We start from the raw sequence: 20,853 nt of genomic DNA on the forward strand, positions 1-20,853 counted from the left end.
TTGTTTTGTTTTGTTTATTTTGATTTATTTTTCAAAAATTTTAACAAGTATATAGGTTGGAAACCAAGGTGATATGGGACTAATAAAAACCAAGCTTAGTAATGGTCTTTAGAATTTCTTCTTAGCTTTGCATATGATTTTGCATGATCCCACTATCCATCCCTCTAATTGTGGCTTTGCAAATTTATAAAATTTGATTACTATCATACACAATTTGATTTGACATGATGAAACCTCAGTATTGGTTTTGTCTTAAAATTAGGGTTAGATTGGGTCAGAACATTCTTACCTTCTCAATGATTAATATGTCCTACATTTACTATGTATTAGGAGAGATTGGCCCTAGTTTATATATCAATCAGCTCCAATGACAATGCTACAACTTCTAGGAAGTTGATAATGCATGTTGCAATGTAGACCTCAAGTAAGGAAACAAAAAGAGGTGTTAGTAAAACATTATGTATGGTTGACACTTCAAAGTAAGAGAACAACATTAATGATCAATTTAAATACATTGATCTACACAAAGAAATTGTAAATAAAATACTATATTGTAGATATTCTTGCAATAATGGAGGTTTATTTTTCTTTCTTTCTTTGTAGTTGTATATGTTTATTAATATTAATTTTAATATTTAAAAGAAAAAATTAACTATTCAAAATAATTTGCAATAATTTTAATCATTTTAGATGGATTCTTACATTCTAAGTATATTACATTTAATCCTTGAAACCTTGTAATTTGTTTCACTTAATCAGATCAAAAAACTAGATGTACTTTTATCTTATTAGGTAAATTATTAGATATATTTTGTATATATTTTATAAAATATGTATATTAAAACTATAAATATTAAATATTAGAACCTAAATTTTGACATTTTTATTCTAACCAAATTATAGTAATAAGTCGAATTTCTTATTTATATCATATTTAAAAATATGCTTAATAAATAAAATACTATAGAAAAAATTTCTATTAATTTAGACTCCATTTTATAAAAAACAATTACATATTCTATTCTATTAATACCTGTTTTTACTTCTATTAACTTTAAATATAGATAGAAATGTTTTTTATAAGACATTAGACTGGTTATAAAATACTAATAATAATATGAACAACAACAAAATCAAATCAAATCAAATAAAAATACTAAACATGTTGATTAAACTATTTTTTCAACTAGATGTAAAGATTGCTTGAATGCAAAATATAGTGTAATAAAATATCTAAGACTTGGTTTGACTAAAAACCCTAGCTCTATAAATTTTATACATTAAAAAAATTCTACAGATTAAAATATCATTAAAAGTAGATATATTTAAATTAACATTAATAGATCCATAGTATTCATAATGAAAGAACAAAGGCCAATTATAATTACTATCCAAAAACAAATAATGAATTTAACTACATAATTTGTTTAATAAAGAATATCAACTAATTTGCTAATCATCTTAGATCTAAACTATTGGGACAAAACTCATTTACTACTTAGTTTTATCAAGTTTTTTCAAACACATTTAAATATATTTTTGCCACAGATTATAAGTTCAAAGATATTCAAACTGTAGAACAAGAGCAAAATCCATGGAAAGAAGTAGAATGCTTTATTCTAAAAGTAATACCTATTTAAATAATTGTATAGAAGAAAGAGCTGGAAAAAAAGTTATCCATATTTTTTAATTTTTCTATTAAAATCTTAATATATTTATTTGAAATATTAATTGAAAACAAAGTTTTAGAATTCATTTTTAAAAACACTCTTTGAAAATATTCTAGGTGGAAAATAATTGTATTATAAACAGATTGCATAAAAGAATAAAACTACATAATGCTTTTCATAAAAAGAGTTTAGCAAATTTAAAATGAGTGATGAATGGAAATTAAAATATAACTATATTTTAATAAAATAAATGTTTTACATGTAATAAAGATGCGACTCTCTTAGAATTTTTAATATAAAAAGGCATAAAAGAAAATTTTGAGCTAATAGACTCTTTTAAATATTTAATTGAATTTGACAGATTCTAAATCTTTACTATATTCACCAAATACTTTTTATATCTTAGAGTATCAAATTAAAGGAGATAAAGCCTTCTTCAACCAATAATTGGTATTTTTGCTTTATAACTTGTTTCTCCTAATCGAGCTCCAATTTGCTGAAAGCTTAAAACAAACAATTTAAAAATGATAATGTCTAAAGCACTGTTACCAAATTACAAGAAGAAGAATATGATGCCTTATTTATGGTAAAATTTAGTAAAATTGTGAGGTTTCATCAGTTCTTCTATAAAAAATTAGATTTACTAGAAAAAAAGAATTTTGCAATATATTGGCTTTAGAATGTATCTATAGTAGGCTATATCTTAACTCCTATAATTTTTACTTCTCAATAAATTCTAAAATCAACAAGTCATCACTTACAAATAAGAAATAAAAAATGAGAAACAAAAATTAATAAGTCAAGTTTAAAATAAATTAGATTGAAAAAGATAATACCTGCTCCAAGGCCTTTTTTAAGGAATAAAATTAGGAGACTTGTAAATAGAATAGATAGTCTAAAATATGTAATAATTTTTTTTATAAAATCATGTTGTTATTAATTATAAGAATTTTATTTTTTATTTTTTATTTTTTGATATACAATAGAAATATATAAATAAGAAATATACTTGTTAATTTTTAATATATTGCATAATATAAAAAAGAATTATGAAAAAGATATATTTTGAATAGATTGGTAAAAATTTAAGATGTATGCTTTTATGAATTACTTAAGTATATTCTTCTTATATTCTGTTTTTATATAATTTATTGAGATAATTTATTATAGAATCAATTTTTATTTCATACAATAAAAATATTTTTATCTTGATATATAAGCTTGTATCCTTGATTTATTTTTAGTTTTATAAAAGACAAAAATATTGCCTATAATGACCAAAAGCTTAAAATAAGAAGATTGCTTTAATACTTAATAATATAAAATATTCTAGTATTTTATGATCTTCAAATTTATTTCTATTGATAGGATTTATAAGTGATATCTCTTAAAGATTAAAAAAAGAAAAAAAAAAAATCATTAATTTTTTATGAAAATATTTGACGATTTTATTAATAATTTTTTTAATATTAAAAAATACATTTTAATAAATTAATAAGATAATTTGAAATACATGAAAATAAAAATAAATTTTACAGATTTTCTAATTTTAAAAGTTTTTCATTATTAAATATAAATAAGATTGGAAAACATTATAAGATATTTTCAAGACAATTTTGTATTAAAATCAAACTCTATTTTCTTTTTTGTAGCTAAAGAAAACCTGTCTTTAAAAAAATGGTCTTCTTTATTCAAATGTTTCAATTAATTATTTTTGTTTTACAATTGTGTTGCTTTTTTGACAATTATAAACAATGCGTTTAGTTTTTGTAGGAAAAAAATATGAAATTCAATGCTAATATTAATTCTTATTTTGTGCATTTAGATGTTTCAATCTTACAACATTAATTTTCATGTTTTATACTTTTAAATATGCAAGTTATCTTAAATTCTAAACGTAATGGTATACAAAATTAATGAATTACAAGCATCATAATTTAGAATTTATTTTTATTTTTATTTTTATGTTTATTTTTTATTCTTTTTTCAATACTAATCATAGATAGAAGAACTATGAGGTACTGATAACTTTACATTCATGTGCTTATAACTAAATTAATATTCTATAAAATGAAAGAAGACACAAAAATATAAATATAAATCAATGACAGTTTAATGATTTTTGTAATTAATTAGTATTAGGATCCAATACCAACCATCAGCTGTCTTAAGTATCTATCATATATCTATGAATATAGATAATATATCATTAATAGGTAAACCTTCTTCTTTCTAGTTTTTGAAATCCATCTTGAGTTTATGTATAATAAAATTGTAATCAATTTTAGAAAAGTTTTAGAAGAAGTCTTATAGCCGCAAGTTACATTTAAAAAAAACATTTAAGAACATTAAAAAATATATATATATTTGCATCTTAGAAGCATTTATGATGTTTTTTAAAGAAATTATTATGCACCTAATATAATCCTATCTTTTTCTACTTACTTTTATTTACGTAAGTAGTCTTAATAACCATGAAAAATTGATTGTACATCTTTCCTACATCTGCTTGTAGAAGCTTATAAACTACTATTTCATTAATAATTGAGTTTTTTTTTTTTTTAATGTAGTAAATTCTAAATATTTTCGTAAAATATACAAAGCCATGTAAAAAACGTAAATAAATAAATAAATTTATAGTGTATTTTTTTCTTATCTCTCATTCAAGAACATGAGTTGTCATTCATTATAAAACTTAAGCCATATATGCATATTCAAAACATGAGATTTTTTATTTTTTATTTTTTTATATAATTATATAATTTATTTTTTAGATATTTTATTAATTTTGATATTTTTAATATATTCAAGAATTTTCTTTAAATAAAAATGTACCTTACTATTTATTTAATTCTTCACTTAAAAATTCAATGTTTCATTATTATTGAATAATGAATAGTATATCTTTATATGTCACAATGCTATGACTACAATATTAGTAGATGAGATAGATAGTTCAAAATTTGTTTCTTGTGATGAAACGATATCACTTAATTTATTCAAACCAGATAATTATTGCTACTTTAAAAACAGACATATCATTATGTTATATCACCGGATTTAAAATTTACACCCATCTTTGCAAATATGGTCACCTTTTTTAATTACCGAAATGCAAGCAATTTTATAATAAAACATTGGTGCCAACGGGTGGCAATGCCCTCATGTGGCCAAATTCTTTTCTTACCCTAATTTACCAGTTAAAGTGATTCAAATAAATAAATAAAATCATTTCTTTTCAATTTTTTTTGTCTTTACCAAAAGTACCAACAACTTCTCTTCTAAGAACTTCTGAAACATCCAAAGAGGACACATTTCACTTCTGAAACCCAACTCAACAAGGCTGAAAAAGTGAATGAATAGCTTTAAAAAAATGGGTTGAAATTCCATATCCTAGGCTGCAATACCGGCCATGGCTACCTTCATTCACTCCTTTCACTTGATAGATCTACACCTAAGACATGCATGGGCCCATGAGAATGTCATCCCAAAACATACAGAAGGTAGGATAAGATAAGATATAATAATAAAAACAACAACAACAACAATAATAATAATAATAATAATAATAATTTTTTTAAAAAGTAAAGCGAATAATATTACAAAATAACAAAAAGGCAAGCTCCTCAGTGTGGCAATGCTGCTGCTGCCGTTTTGTGGGTTCGCAGACCTCCATTCCCAAGATCAGAAGCGGGCCTAGTTTCCAATGCCCCCCATCGACGATGAGGAGGAGAATCTGGACCCACGTGACTGATCGGAATTTTTCTGGAGCTTGCAGCTCTCGGGCAGAGCTTGAGACCCAACCAGTGAGTGTGTGTAAGCAAGCTTTGGAGGAAGTATGGAACCGTGGGTGGGGTGCTTTTGCGGTGTGTGAATGAACCGTTTGTTTTCAGATGACAGGTCGATGGCATTTTTTGAGGTGACCGCGGTGAAGGCAGAGAGAGAGCGAGAGAGAGAGAGAGGAAAAGGGCAAGCAAGGCCAGCCGAACCGAAATTTTTGTGAAAACCGTCCCCCCGCCCCCCAAAATAAGCAGCACCACAGAAGCTTATATATTCGGCGACGTGTTTGTTCGTGTGTGTGTGTGTGTGTGTGAATGTATTCATTCATTCCCGTGTTATACTTAGTAAAAGAATCCCAATGTGTGGGAAACCAAGGACGAAGATTCGGGTGTGTGTGTGATGGTGGATGGAGTTTCTTGCTTTTGGAGAACGGATATCGCGACCGGCACAGATCCCTCAGGCCACGAAAAGAAGGCTGTGCTTCATCGGGGTCCACTCTCGTCGGAAGAAGAGCATAACTTTCTGACATGCCCTGCTGCAGGTTTATGTTGCAAATCGCGACTGTAACAGCTGATTTTGGAGATCGCAGGGGGAGGGAGGACTTTGGTTAGGACTATTAAGCTCGGTTGTATTATATTCCTCTAGCAAGTGGCAGCTGAAACGCATGCGCACACGCAGCGTCTGGGCCCCAGGAATCTGGTCCTTTCTGTTCCTTTGTCCGTTCGGTGCTCGTAGATTTGAGCTTGAGCCCTTTTAGCGAAGATTGTCTTTGTGTGTAGGGGGGGTTGGGTGGAAAGTGTCGTGGGGTCGTCTGGTGTGAGCTCAGCAGCCCCACCTCATCGATGCCACATTTGGTTGCTGGGAAGAACTGGGAAGGGCTCCGTGATCGCAGGTTAACATTGCTGGCGAGGCGGTGCTGAATCTGGAGTGGAGTGGTGAGTTCATCGGTGGCAATGGCGGACGTGGTTTCTGGTGTGTTGGGTGTGTGAGGGAGTGGTTCCCTGGTCTGGCCCTCGAATGGGATCGTCGCCATGTGAGAGTCAGGGTGCGATTGTGCTCCGAGCTTTCCCTGTTTGGGAGTTGGGTGGTGCAGCAGTGTAGGTGAAGTGTTCGCGAAGTCCATAAAAAGTGTGAGGGTGCATAGTTCTGAAGTCGAGGGAACGTAGGCTTGCGCGCGCGAGAGAGAGTGAGAGAGAGAGTTTGTGTGTGTGTATCTTTGTCTTGGTTTCTTGCTATGCATCGGAAGCCGGGAATATATTCTTTGCACCTGCTGGCTGGGTCTAAACCACGTTGTGAAGAAAAATGGTTCTGTCGTTGGACTCGCAACTGGCAGCTTCTGAACGCGAAGTCGATATTAGAAAGACTTTGAATGACTTCCGTGACCTACCTGTCAACGGTTGCGAGTGAAGTGATCATTCATGTCTTTTCTTTCCTGTTCTTTTTTCTGTTAGGTTTATGTTTCTTGTTTTCAATATTCGACCTAGGTATGGTGCATCCAGAGGATTCTACACAGAACCGAGGTTTTTTCAACCTGTATCCGAACCTCCAATTGCTCCTTTTACGAGCCCAGGTTCTCATTCTGATGGTTCGACTGTGAGCATTGTGGAGCTCCAGCCCGTAGGTCCATCTCCAATCGTTTTTACAATGAGTTGGTCTGTTAATGCAAACCAGACTTTTATCCTCATCATGAGTTTTCTGCATGGATTTTCTTTGGAGATTGAGATCCGTGTGAGTGGTCACTCGGCACACAATGTACCAGATTCTAAACAGTTCCACAGCTTATATGGCTCCCTTGTCACAATTCTTTAGGTGGAGGTTTTCTCTCTGAAGTGACAGGTCGGACTTATATGCAGTACAAACGTCAGTCGGAAATTAAGACTTAGGGCCTTCTATCTCATTTCTCGGTGTTCCATCCAGTACATTGCCCGCAGAGTCCTGCTTCATCGCTGTTAAAGGTTATTATTTATGCACAAAATCACACCTCAATTCTTTTTGGTAGCTGTACCAAATGTGGTTATGCAAAGTAGAGGGTAGGTGTAGAACCACGATCTGTCTCCAGCTCACTAAGTGTGCAAATATCAAACTTGAGCAAGGACATGGTCACTACATTGCTCGCTCAAGTGTCGTTCTTATGCAAGGCTCTTAGTATACACATGTGAGTACGACTTTGCATGCGTGCCCCATATATGATCTTGTATCGCATTCGCAGCCATAGCTTTAGTTTGTAATGATTGAGGCAAGGTCTGGGTTTTTGCGGGCTTTTAGAATGGAGAAGGATCATGTTGCGGATCGATCTAGCTCGAGAGTTTGAAACAGGGATCCACCGCAGCGTAGAATGACACGCACAAGTGTTCGACCAATTAGTTGTCTCAACTTGAATCAATATTAAATTTAGCTCTCCAGTCTGAAAGTACTTAACATGGCATCCAGGAAAGAGGCTAACGTGGGTTCTAGAAGGAGGGAGTATGAAATTTTAGGAGCTCGATCGAGTAGAGGATTCACTGAAGTTACAAGAAATAGAAGATTGTTGTGGGAACCTTTTTTAAACACGATCAAGTAGGCTGCAATCAACTGCTTAGGACCTTTATCGGATACTGACGTTTGTCTTTTGTATCAATCTTCTCCAGGTTGAAGAATGTGGAGACACGCCAAGAGAGTCCCATGGCAGTGGAGTTACCTGAATCAGTAATGGCGTGGTTTAAGGGAAAGGATCTGAGATTACACTACTGGGTGGCATGGACGGTGTTAGTCTTAGGGTTTATAGCATATGGCTACTTTGAGTTTCTGGTTCCACAGAATTGTGACAATATTCAATGCGCTGTGGATTATTTTCGGCCAGATGTGAGCCCAAAACCCGCGGATCCATTTGTGCCACTGTACAATGACACACGCCGAATCGCGGTGTGTTTGGTAGGCGGAGCTCGAATGTTCGAAATTACGGGCAGGACGATTCGCAAGCACCTCCTGGACGTGTACAATAACACGGACGTGTTTGTACATTCGCCACTCGACATGGACAGCCACAAGCTGACTCTTCTCGCGGGTCGCAACCTGCGTGCCGCAAAAATCTTTATCCCGACCCCGCAAGCCGAGACGACGATCGTCAACGAGGTTATCACCTCGTGGGGGTCTCCGCATGGGCTGCAGGGGCTGCTGCAATACTTCAATCTGGTGGAGGGCTGCTACGGGATGGTGAAACAGTACGAGGTGCAGTACCGATTCAAGTATGACTGGATCATCCGCACGCGCGTCGACGGTTACTGGAGCGGCCCTGTACCAGACATCGCTCAACTAGATCCGAACTACTACTACGTTGCGGCAGGAAGCGATTTCCACGGCCTGAATGATCGGTTCGGAATGGGCAACCCTCACACAAGTGGTGCAGCCAATGCGCGCTTGACTCTGCTGCCATTGATGCACCAACGCGGCTTGCGAAAACTGAACTCAGAGTCTGCGTACAAGGCCCAGTTGGATATCTCCGGCGTGCCTTACAAGCGTATTCAGGTCCCGTTCTGTGTCATGACCCTGCGGCAAGAGGCATACCCCAAGCCAGCATGGGGATTGCTAGTGTTATCCATGGCCTCGCGGGGTCCCATGAGCGGGACTTACTGCAGGCCATGTGACAAGGAAGAAAACGCGACTGTGTCAGAGCAGGTCGTTAACGGGTGCATGCGTGACTGGGACTGGCCCGGCGTCGCGGCGAGAGAGGTCACCGTGTGCGATCCGCGGAAGCCGTGGTCCACCGAATGGCGAAAGATCGCTGCGGAGTCGTATAGCATAGACGTCCCGGGGGAGGAAATCCCAAGCCTCTCCTCGCGCTCGGTCCTGCAATGTATTGCGGAGATGCAGGACTTTCAAAGGCAGTGGGATGTATGGGAATCTCCACCTATAGAGCAGATTTGCGCGCAGGCTTACAGGGAGCGTTAGTACTTCGATCAATTGCAGAGACTTAAGTAGGCAGGATTTTAGAGGTTTGTAGAGTAAATTCAGATTTAGCGTCGATTTCCATTTATCCCTTCCCTGGTCACCTTGACCTACTCCAAATGACAAAAATAATGTTACACTCGTCCAACTCTGAGTGCGTCTGCCTTGCGGATCACTACTGATTCATTTTGTTCTTTGGGATGCAGCATAATATATACCTATCGGTGATACCGATGTTAAAAGACCAGGCCTCGACAGATTTGTTGACTTGAGCTTTTAGCTGAGTATGGATAATTTTCGTTTGTTCAAAACATCTTTCTGCAGTAGAAAGTAAAGACTAGAAAGATATTTAGTGTTACAACACTAGCGATTGATCGGCTTTTGTTCCCTTGAATCGCTGGTAAAGTTTTTTTTTGTTCTCGTTTTGATATCTTTGCAAAGTGAATCGGCAGTTTTTGTAAGAACGATTCCACAGTAAAAAGAAAAAATTAAGGAAAATAAAGTGGAAGAATCGGAAGTAGGACGCGTAGTCGGTCTTCCTCGTGCAGATTAGGCGCAATTGGCATGTTCTCTAGGAATCAACTATTTTTGAAGGACTGTTCCTCTGCATGTTCAAACAAGTCCGTGATTCGTTGTTTCATGTTCCTTATGTTCCATGAAGATTCAACTGCTTGTAGGTGTGAATAAGATCAAGAAATGGAGCTTGAGTTGTCTGCTCGAATGTGCATGTTTTTTCTTAGACCTCTTTTGTATATTCAGTTCTGAATTGAGGATCGAATATTCGTTCCTGTGCTGTATTAGAAACGAGGTCAGGCCCTAAAAATGTTGGACACAATCATCTGCAAGTTATTTTGTTTTCATGTCTTCATGGCCCTTAACAATTTTCGTATATGACAAAAAGATACACATGTCAGAGAATTTCAAATGTCGCAAGAATTTCACAGCTGTACAAGTTGTCAAAGTTATGATTTGCTCCATTTCCATGCGAGGTACGAGTCAGAGCTTTGAAGTCGTTCCTAAATCCACCACGTGACACAGAAGCGTGGCAAGCCTGCTAAGGTATTCTGATTTGAATTTGGTTTGGGATCACTATGGTCTATCTCAAAAGTAACCAACTGTCCTAAGGAAGCTTACCAGTTCGAACTGCTCTTGAGATCCAGAGCTTAAGATCAGTAGTTTAATAAATGAGAGCACATTCGGTGAAGTCGTTGAACAGCATATTATGATACCACATTTGTAGTATTTCTCCTGTGTGGATACTACCAGGTTTGTAAGAAGGAATTAAACTGGCCAATATATTCTCCGACAAAGTCATCACACTATAAATAGATGTCGAACAAAATGTAAACAGGATGAACAATTTGTAGTTCGCGAGATTTTACACACTCAACATATTAAAAGGCATGCCATACCAACGCGATTGTGGATTGCATGACCCTGCTAGAATAAGAGTTCACTTGGAAAGTAAATTTCCAATAGAATGTCTGTGTGATGCATCACTTAAGTAATCCAAAGAACCTTCTATATGCTCAAACCCCTACACTGAAAATTACTGCTTCTGAAATCAGCAACTACAATCAAGAAGAACCGACTATGAACGCAAATGAGACGATGGCCCTTTAAAATAATTCAGATTGATATACAGTAATCACCAAGTACAAACTGCAAAGATGAGAAAAGCTTTAATGTACGACAGAAGACCAAGCTGGTCCTTTACTGCAGCTCACATGACTCAAAAGTAGTCCTCAATGTTCAGGCATTGTGTACCAGGGGCCATGCTGTTGCCGACGTGGCAGTCACTCCCAAAGACAACTAGAAAATCTCTATAAGAGAGCGCCTTGGCACCATGTAAATTCCTTAACTGAGATATAAGCATCACTTCTCAATCTCTTCTCCATTTGGCAACATAGCAGGACTGAAAGCAGGTGGAAATCGGTGCTTGGATCTGAACCAGTTGTAGAACGCATCCATATTTAATTCGTCCTGAAGTTCAAAGCACGGCACTCTGTAGCAGGTCCTCATGAAATCTCGAATAAAATAAATCGACTGCTGTAGATGCATAAACCATCCTGTGAGTATCGACGAAAATCAATACTAACAATCCAGAGGTAACCTCCAGTTACAAGACTTCAATCATTTAGAACTTACAACCATCTAGTGATGACAATCACAATGAATCAATCAGGATCATCACCCACATCCCACTGCTGATTAGCAATGCCTGGCTGCAAATGCATCGATCTCTTTGGGAGGATCACCGAGCTCCTCTCAAAATCATCCACGGGCAAAAGAATATACAACTATCTAGTTGTATAATTGAAAAAAATACAAGCTGCCTGCTCAGTTGTATAATAAGAGAGCCCGCTAGGAATCACGTGACTGAATCATCACATCTTCAAGAGCAAGTTGAGTGGCGTGCTGTTGAACCGCTGCGAGAATCCTCGAATGACAAGCACAATTATATCCCGGATATGACGAGATTGCACCATAAGTTCAACTTCATTCTCGGAGTCCATGACGATCTTCACGCGATGCGGGTCATTGCGAAAAACCTCAACATGGAAAGGGGGTGCGTAGGAGCCACGAAGCTCAGTGGAGGCGAAGTTCGTTTTGGATCCGGGCTTCACCACCTTCACTCGTTTCCTATTTACATCCAGGACTCGTCGCTCCAAGCTTCCGAGCCCTTGCTGATTCTGTGACTTCATAGGCGATCGGTCACGATCGCGTAAAGCTTCGAATTTCACGACGGCAAGCTCTAACTTCAGCTTCACCTCCTTGGAGACCTCCGGATCAACGATGATAGGATCGGTTGAGGCGGAGACTGGACCGCCCTCTACGCCATCGTCTCTCACTGGGGTGTACACAGCGACAAGCCGATAGCCAACGTCATCAACATTGGCTTCGTACATGCGCCCCACTTCTCCTGATATTGGGATCAGGTCAGGACTTCCTGCCATGGCACGGAACCACTGGAGCATGCTCTTTCCCTCCTTACCACCACTGTAAATCCCGCGAACAGCATAAAGGCTAGTGTGGTAACCACGTCCCTCGATCTCTAAGTTCTCCACCCTGGGAAATCCAGGGGCAACAGGAGGAGTAACAACGGACGCAGGCTCAGCTGATCTGCCGAACACATCAGAGATTATACCTTCGCACCGCAAGCAGTAGCCGACATCCTCGAGCCTCACTTTGTATGTGCAGGAGCGTTGCGCTGGAAGAGGCTCAAAGTGCTCAGTGGATTCGGGTTGCCATGACCGCGACCACTGGTACTTGATATCCTTCTTGAACTTCTCCCATGACTTCTGCTGAATCTCCCCCTTGGGAATGACTTCTAAGGCAGTAAGCACTTCCCCTTCGATTAGCTTTCCTGATATAACCAGCTTCTGTATCCTAGGGAGCTCAGGGTAAATGAGAGGAGTCGGCTCCGACAGCACTAATTCCCCAGCAACACCGTCATTGCGAACTGGGGTGTAACCAAACACAAGAGAGCATGTATAGTCGTCATCTCCCACCGTGTAAGACTTGGAGTGTGCATCAGGAATGAGAGTACGAAGACCGCCAGTCGTCTGACGATACCAGCTCATTAGACTCTCTCCTTCTCGTCCACCGTAGTATTCTCCTTCTCCTTCAAACACACCGTATGAAGCCTCTTTCACATTTACGCTTCGCACAACTGGGAGAGCGGGCGCTACGGGTAGATTGCTGTAGGCAACAACGGGAGAGCCTCGTTTACCGTCCGCTCTCACAGGGACCCAACGCAGACAAAGATAAGATGCCACTTCGTCTAGCCTGGGAGTGTAAACCTCTTTGTCACTTAGGAAGCGCGCGTCCTCTGGCAGTTGTCCGTCTTTTGGTCTCTGGGAAGTTCGGTACCATGAGTATTCGCCATGTCCCTCTTTGCCACCAAAGTAAGACTTGCGAGGAACAACCTCGACGTCTTCAAAACACTGGGATATCATGAGTTCTGTTCCCTCTGGTTCCCCATCCACGACAGTATCCGTATGACAAGACCGAGAGTTTCCAACTGCGCCATCTTTCCTCACGGGCGTGAAGACGAGTTCAATACTACTGCCAACATCCTCGGATGTAAGATCCAGTGCCTCATCGGTACTTAGCAGGACCTCACTCCCATCAGGATTGTGACGCACCCACTCATACATGCAGGTACCCCTCTCTCCGCCTTTGTATGAGGCGTTGAAGCTGAGACATCCTCCTTCAACAGGCAACCCAAAAATCTCCAGAGAATTGCACATCGGCGGAGATGGAATCACAGGACCCACGCTTGACGAGACAGCAACAGGGCCTGCCACTCCATCACTCCGGACCGGCTGACACGAAACACAAATCAGCCCGTCAATGTCGTCGCTTTGCACCGTATAAGACTCACGCACGGCGCCTTTGATCTCACGCTGCGTTCCATCCTGTCGTGTCCGAAACCACTGAACTTTGCAAATACCCTCTTCCCCGCCCCAGTACTCCTTCCCCACCTGAAGTTCATACCCTTCCATGGGCTCTCCGATGATATGCAGCGAGAGGAGCTTAGGAACACCAGCACGGATCCGCTCTGCTCCATAACTGCTCCTCCAGTCACCCATAATGCCATCGTCTCGCACAGGTCTGCATTGAAACAAAACAATCTTGTTGACTGCTTGCCTTGTAATCCGATACTGGAGCTGCCCTTCAGCTTCTGATACTATGGAGGCAGGTTCATCCTCGTTGTCTTGCAAATACCAGCTGTATAGACTAGTTCCTTCGTAACCTCCCACATACCCGTACTGTGCGGTCAGCGTTTCCCCCTCCACAAAGTCACCAACAATATTAAGGAACGTCAAATCTGGGGGCAACATCTCCACAATGAATTCTGAAATGGCATACACGGGTTCCCCAGCCTCCCCGTCCAACCTCACAGGAGTATATTTAGCTACGAGGTAGTGTCCTACAGCGCTCAAAGGGATTCGAAATGCCTTGGCGACTTTGACGCTACAAAGGGACTCTAAGGAGAAATCATTTTTTGGTAGTGAGGAGGAGCTCTTCTTGAACCATTGCACCTTACTGGCTCCCTCCACGCCTCCAGTGAAGATGGCGCTCACAGCAACCTTGCTGCCTTCTTTCAAATCCCCTACAATACGCAAATTCTCAACCTTGGGAGGTGCAAGCAAGACGGTGGTACTAATGGCTGTCACTGGATCTCCAATTTTACCCTCCGCATTCACAGGAGTGTACATAAACATCATTCGCCGGCCCACATCTTCGACAGACAAAGTATACGACAACACCCCTCGTGAGACGAGCTTGAATTCACCCGATTCCAGATTCTCACGAAGCCATTCTAACTTACTAGCTCCTTCCTTGCCTCCGAAATAATGTCCTCGGCCATGTAGCACATTCCCATCCACTGCTTCTCCGATGATCTGCACTGCATTTACACTGGGCGGCGCTGGTTGAATAATAGAGGTCGCAGCATAATGAGGCTCACCTCGACATCCCTCCTCCGTCACTGGGGTATACATGTAAATGAGGCTGTACCCCACGTCGTCAAGAGTGAGCTGGTACTCTGGCTCCTCAGCTCCCATGATAGCAAGAGGGCTCATGAGCTCACCTCGTCGGAGCCAGCTAGAGACAGACTTACTGGGCGTACCGCCACACCATGCCACAACTGCTGAGCCTCTGAGAACCGATCCCTCAATGGTGTCACCATCCACTTCAATCTCCAGCACTCTCGGACATTTGCTACCAGAGGCAACTGGCGCAGATATTGCAAAGACGGGAGGATACTCTGTTTCGCCGAGCACTACGCTACATTCCACTTTGAGGAAATTACCGATATCATCGTGCTTTGGCCAGTAACTATCGGTGACGCAGCCTTCTATGGGGGTGAAGTTGGCAGGGGTTTTACCTCCAACATACCACTGATACTTCAGACGAAGCTGAGAGTCCTCGAACGCGCCCTCAAGCTTGTCAAAGATAAACTCGCAGCCGCATGGATCCTCCTCCGCAGGCTGATCGGCCCAGGCTTTCTTCAAAGTGTACCCTGGAGGGAGGTTTGGACTCCACCGAGAGATGAGGAATTGCAGTGTTGATTCCATCGCCTCCTCGTGGCCGCAGAGCTCCCAGCCTTCGCGAATGCAGAGAGCGGTGCTTGGGGGATACATTCTTGCGAACTCAAGCTCCTGTGTAGAGAGATCGCGGTCATTGAATTTCTTCAGGCTGGGACCTACAAGCAGGATGGATTGTGCTTCAACGTGGAAGCTCTCGAGAATCGGATTCTCTTCGAGACGCAGATGCTCAAGTGCAGGAAGGTGCGGGAAGTCCTTGAAGGTCGAGATCTTGTTCTTGCTTGCAGCTAGAACTTGCAACCTTGGCTGGGAAGCCATACACAGAGACTTGATCTTGTTCTGCGCAACTGATAAAAACTCCAAGTTCGGAAGCTGCGGCAAGTCGCTCAGGGAAGTGATCTGGTTACCAGCAAGATATAGTTGCTGTAAAGCCTTGCAAGAAGCGAGCGGCTCAAGCCCTGCACCCTTGAATTCGTTGAAGCTGAGATCCAGCACCTTAACGCGGCGAAGTATCTCGATACCGTTCAGTGTGGCCAGTTTATTGTCACGAAAATAAACAAATTCCATCTTGGGTGTCAAGCTAACCAGATTTCCATCTAAAGTTCTCACTTTTTGTCCTCGAAGATCAAGTCTAACATCCTCCCCGGCCTTCACTTCCACGGAAGGGAGCGCAACAATCTTAGCATCGCGAGTGTCGGAGGTCAAGGTCTTTTTCCTTGTCAGCATGCTGGGGCCGCGATCGGCAGTCACCGCACTGGGCGAATACTTCGAAGACGCTTGTGAGGCAGATTTATCCTTCGAACCTGTGGAGACGTTGCCGGAAGCTGAAGGTGACAACTTGGCACCTCTTAAGGAGCCAGGTCTTTCTGTAGGGGAAGCAGCAGAACCAGGTGAAGACTTAACAATTTTAGCAGTCGACGAAGTTCTCTCGGAAGGAGAAGACTTGGTCACTCCTCTACTTTGACTACTTGCATTTTTATCCGCAGGATACTGCTTCGGAGTGCTCAGACTTAGACGTCTCTCTGATGGGGAGGACTTCGTGGTATTCGAGCTCGTGTTTAAGGAACGCTCTGAAGAGGACGAAGGGGAAGGCTTTCCGACTGGCTCAGCAAAGCTCGACGTCCTTCCAGCGCCAAGAGATGGTGATGGGCTAAGTTTCTTCTTCACCGCATCTCTGTTTGTGTCACGGTTGGAAACTCCATTCGCCGTGACTGGTGGTGACTTGTAGTTGGGGGAAGAAGAAACTGAACTACTCCGGGAAACCACTGGAGTAGAGCTTGTTGCTGAACTCCGAGACTTTACTGGGGATGGGGAAGTTTTCGAAAAAGGCTTCCTGGATTCGTTCGGGGATTTATGGTCAGATACCGAGGAACTCACTCTCTTCGGGTAACTAGCGGTCGCCTGTGTAGAAGTCGCAGCTGAAGAATTCACTCTGCGACCCGAGGCTTTCAATGCTGGCGCTGATGAAGCCCACTGCTTGAGGTCTGAGGCAGATGGAAGATCAACAGACCGCGACAGCGAAGCCACTCCGGAGAGTGAATTTCGACGAGAAGCACCTGCTGATCTGGTAGGCAGCGTAGTTAGAGAGGATCTGCGGGGATCAGTGGTTTGGGAGGGCTTGCGAAGGCCGCTGATAGCACCAGAACCAGCGGAAGACCGAACTACACTTGTTGTAGACCTTGCGGTGGCATTCAATGAATTCGTACTTGACCTTAAAGTATTTGTCCTCGAGCTTAAGGAATTAGTGCTGGACCTCACGGGAGGTGCGCTACCTCTTAAGGTATTCGTGCTTGATCTCATAATGCTCGTGCTGCTGGATGTCTCACGCGGGATACCTCGGCTCCTGATGACTGGGGCAGCTGAGATGATAGGCGGTCCGAGCTTACGAACACCATTACCGCTCGCAGTGCCACCAGTAGCACCGTCAGTATTGACCTGAGATCGACGAGCAGCTGCCATTGATGAGGTAGATCTCAGAAACGGTTTTGGCGAAGGTGGGGCTTGAGTACGAGCTGCAGCAGATGCGCTCCGCCGCAAAGAATTCAGTGTGGCCTCGGTGAGCTTGCTCGCGCTATTACCCTTCTTCGGAGTTGCAGCTATGGGCAATCTCCTTGAAGTGGTGCTCGCGGTTTCATGGTCAGGCTCGTCTTCAAGAGCGTTCTCAATAGCGGCGAAATCAGCCCCATCTGGAAGGTCTGGCGCAGCCGAGAGGGTAGACTCCACCTCAGCTTCAATGGCAAGGTCTGCATCCTCACCTTGGTAATCCAAATTTTGGCTACACTCATTTCCATCTACCTCTTCTGAGTATTCCTCGTGCCCATTCTCTGATGTAAAATTTGATACAGGATCGTCATCTTCGAACCTCGAGAGGTACACAACGTCTCGCCAGGGATCGGCAGCTTCCACCTCCTCCATCGCTACTACTTACTGGATAACATAAACGAGGATTAACCCTTCACACTCCCACCCGCAACCCATCCCGAAAAGAAGAAAACCCTCAATGCTACGGAGAATACGCCGCGGACTATCTCTACACCCATGGAATATACTGAAAAAAGAAAATGACGAAGCGGTACGGGGAGAATAATGTGCGGAGCTATGGTGGACAATACCAGAAAGGGAGAGCCTGAAGATCGGCGCGACAATCAGGATATGATCACCACAACATTCTCCAAGGTAGCTGGAAGCTAGGTCGTGGGATCACATGGAAGCACTTCCATTCCCTGCCAAAGCAAAAGAGCATGTGCTTCTTTAGAGCCTGTTTCATGTGAGAATCGGAAGCAAATAGCTGACGTAGGAAAACAACCCTAAGCGTAATCAAAAGCTGCGAGACTTTGGGGCCTACTGAAAAGATGGTGCAGAAGTCGAATGTTAAAATTTATGTTTTAATAATAAGAAAGAAATAAAGAGCAAGCAATGACCCACGACGGTTTCCGCACAAGACTTCGCGAGTACAGAGGACTACATTCATGTCCAGCCGAGAACAGCGGCAGCAAGAATTACGACTATGTTGGATATGTCGCAGTAACAAGCAGAAAAATTGCCGGAGACAGATTCAGCTCGTTAAATCGTAGGAAAGGCACATATGGAACTGTGCGTCACGATCTAGTCACGGCTGGAGAGGATATTCTCCTATACCATGAAACGATTTGTTGCATACTAGATACTTGGCAAGTTCCCCTTTCCGAAACCCGCTGCGTTAAGGATGATCACGAAGCCCTTACGCCAAGACTGATGAAGACACGGAATGCGACTAAGAGCTACTGATGAACGCAAATAAGCTGTTTTCGCTCGTAAGGAAAAGCAAGATTGCTGCCTCCGGCAACGTTCTGCGCAGGCTTGCAACAATGCCGCGAAGGAGCAACTGTGAAGATCAAGCACGGATATCCCGAGACACGACGTAGAATGTTGAGTTCTCACCTTCCAGTCCTCTACTTTCAAGGCTCTTCCTGACTAGAAAATGCAATCTTTCCGACTACCCCAAAAAATGCGAACTGTCTACACGACACGTCGCTTTGAAGGCGACACAGTTAAGCTGACATAGCTCGCAAGCTTGCAAAGATCAAAACACCTGCTGGATGCGCGACCCGAGAGGTAATCCCAAGGGAGACAGCGAAAGCTTCCCGTCTACTGTTTCGATCGAATGTACTCGCAGGAACGAAACTTCAAAAGAGGAGGAGAACACGCACCTGCCACGGACGAAGACGAAGGCGAAACCAGCGTTTGGCGAAGCCTGCGTTGTAAAAGCCCGCACAAGGGAAGAGCTGTCCCCAAAGCTTCTCTGCGACATTAGAATGCACATGCTCAGATCAAACAAAAACAGATACACACCCGATCGGCGTCAGCCATTGCACTCTTGAGCGACTGACTCACGCGCCAGCCATCTTCCAAGACGACGCAAACAAGCCAAACCGGCCTAGGCTCACTCAGCTTTCTCTCATAAATACCGCGGCTGGCTGCCAGTGAAACTCGCGCTCTACACCCAAACCTCGGCTTTAGCTCTTCCTCCCCTGGAAAAACAGACCACCCCACTTCTGGAGCATAATGTGAGTGCAAGAAAGCAAAGGGCAGGGCTTACCACCCTTGCGACGGGGAAAAATCCCAACTTACTGATGGAGTAGCATCGGAGAAACGGGGTGGGTAGAAGGCTGGAGCTTGACACTACGATGCGAAATAGGGAGATGAAGGTGGGTGCTACGGAGGCGGATGGAAGAAGAGTTTTTTTGCAGCAGGCACGATGTAAGATAAAAATAGCTTGGGGGCAAAAAAGCGTAATGCAGTATTATTTGCGCCACAGTGCCAGGGGACTCAACCTCATGATGAAAACCTCGCGCCCCACCAGAATGGTATCAGTGATCTCTGCGACAGAGCTACAGAGAGGGCTCTCTCTTTCTCTCATTCCTTCATCCCCACCTCCCCGAGACCACCACGCTCTTCTCCCCCCTTTCAAACTTCCTCGCTGCACGTCACCTGCTTGCTGCTGCTGCTGTGTTGCACGGCCAGGGCACCCACAGACACAAATGGATGGGTCCACAGCCTCTGTGTTTCCCTACAATTCTTCAACACCCTACTTACTAGATGCAACACAGCTATTGAAAAAGATTCCCTTCGCAGAAGACCTCCTCATCATTTGTGCAAATCATGCATCTCATCTTTTGCTTTGATTGTGTTGTAATCTTAGGGTGACTGAGCTCCACTTTTGTTGAAGGGTTTTCTTTTATGAAAATCCAAATTTGTTACTTTCAGCTCCAGTTTGTGAAGGCATGATGCTTGAATTAGTTTGCATTTCATCCCAACAGTGTGACACTATCTCAATTCCTGCGCTGTCAATCATCCACCTTCAAAACAATGTGGGTGCTTTGCAATTGTATAAAATACATGAGAGAAGGTAAAGAAAATGTATAACTTTGTACAAGTTTGCATATGCTGGGTGGCGCTCACATACAGTAGGACATGCCACTTATAACCCATCTTTTCTTTCAAAATGATAATAAGAAATATGTGAAAAGTCTGGTCCTTCAAGACTTTCAAAGTGAACCCGAAATGTGTTTTAAACGAATTTCTGAGAGATCCCAGAGTGTGGATCACTGCTATTTAATTTTTTACCTCGGGGTAACAACGTCAAGACTGTCAGGCGTAATAAAAACAGGCAGTAAAACACACAAGAAAAGCTTGGCTATGGTCTTTCAAAGGCTGAGAAGCTCCAAAAATCTTGTTGAAAATCCAACTGAATTTGCCCACACTGATGATCCACCAGTACATATTACAAACCATGTTTATTATACACACAGAGAACTTATTACAGGTTTCTTTTCTTTTCTTTTCGTTTTTTTGCTTCTTTTGGGCTGGTGTTTGTGAAACCCTTAAGATTGATGTGGAGCCATAGCCAGAGTGACAGAACAAGCTCCATGGAAATACAGTTA

The 20,853-nt window shown here is 41.8% G+C and overlaps 2 protein-coding genes across 10 annotated transcripts; one reads left to right on the forward strand and one right to left on the reverse strand.

Moving 5' to 3' along the window:
- The first annotated feature begins 5,388 nt into the window (after positions 1 to 5,388).
- LOC112294907 (uncharacterized) lies at positions 5,389 to 9,619 on the forward strand. 7 transcript variants are annotated; one of them, XM_090243593.1, is made up of 2 exons: positions 5,389 to 5,991; positions 8,078 to 9,619. In XM_090243593.1, exons 1-2 carry the CDS (start codon positions 5,978 to 5,980, stop codon positions 9,375 to 9,377), a joined length of 1,314 nt encoding a protein of 437 aa, XP_090099719.1. In that variant the 5' UTR covers positions 5,389 to 5,977; the 3' UTR covers positions 9,378 to 9,619. The 7 variants fall into 7 exon arrangements, with proteins under 7 accessions (XP_090099719.1, XP_090099720.1, XP_090099722.1 ...); XM_090243594.1 differs by having other exon boundaries at positions 5,394 to 6,385; XM_090243596.1 differs by lacking the exon at positions 5,389 to 5,991 and adding an exon at positions 5,998 to 6,495.
- Positions 9,620 to 10,988: 1,369 nt separating this feature from the next.
- LOC112294420 (187-kDa microtubule-associated protein AIR9) lies at positions 10,989 to 19,896 on the reverse strand. Of its 3 annotated transcripts, none has more exons than XM_024544803.3 (4): positions 19,541 to 19,896; positions 19,120 to 19,211; positions 18,043 to 18,153; positions 10,989 to 17,857 (listed from the first exon to the last, which is right to left on the reverse strand). In XM_024544803.3, the coding sequence occupies exon 4, from the start codon at positions 17,843 to 17,845 to the stop codon at positions 11,762 to 11,764; it is 6,084 nt and encodes a 2,027-aa protein (XP_024400571.1). In that variant the 5' UTR covers positions 17,846 to 17,857; positions 18,043 to 18,153; positions 19,120 to 19,211; positions 19,541 to 19,896; the 3' UTR covers positions 10,989 to 11,761. The 3 variants fall into 3 exon arrangements, with proteins under 3 accessions (XP_024400571.1, XP_024400569.1, XP_024400570.1); XM_024544801.3 differs by having other exon boundaries at positions 19,509 to 19,896; XM_024544802.3 differs by having other exon boundaries at positions 19,378 to 19,896.
- Between the last annotated feature and the right edge of the window lie 957 nt (positions 19,897 to 20,853).

This window comes from Physcomitrium patens, chromosome 17 (genome assembly GCF_059467195.1).
Source record: "Physcomitrium patens ecotype Gransden chromosome 17, ASM5946719v1, whole genome shotgun sequence".
In the NCBI taxonomy this organism is placed as follows: Eukaryota; Viridiplantae; Streptophyta; class Bryopsida; order Funariales; family Funariaceae; genus Physcomitrium; species Physcomitrium patens.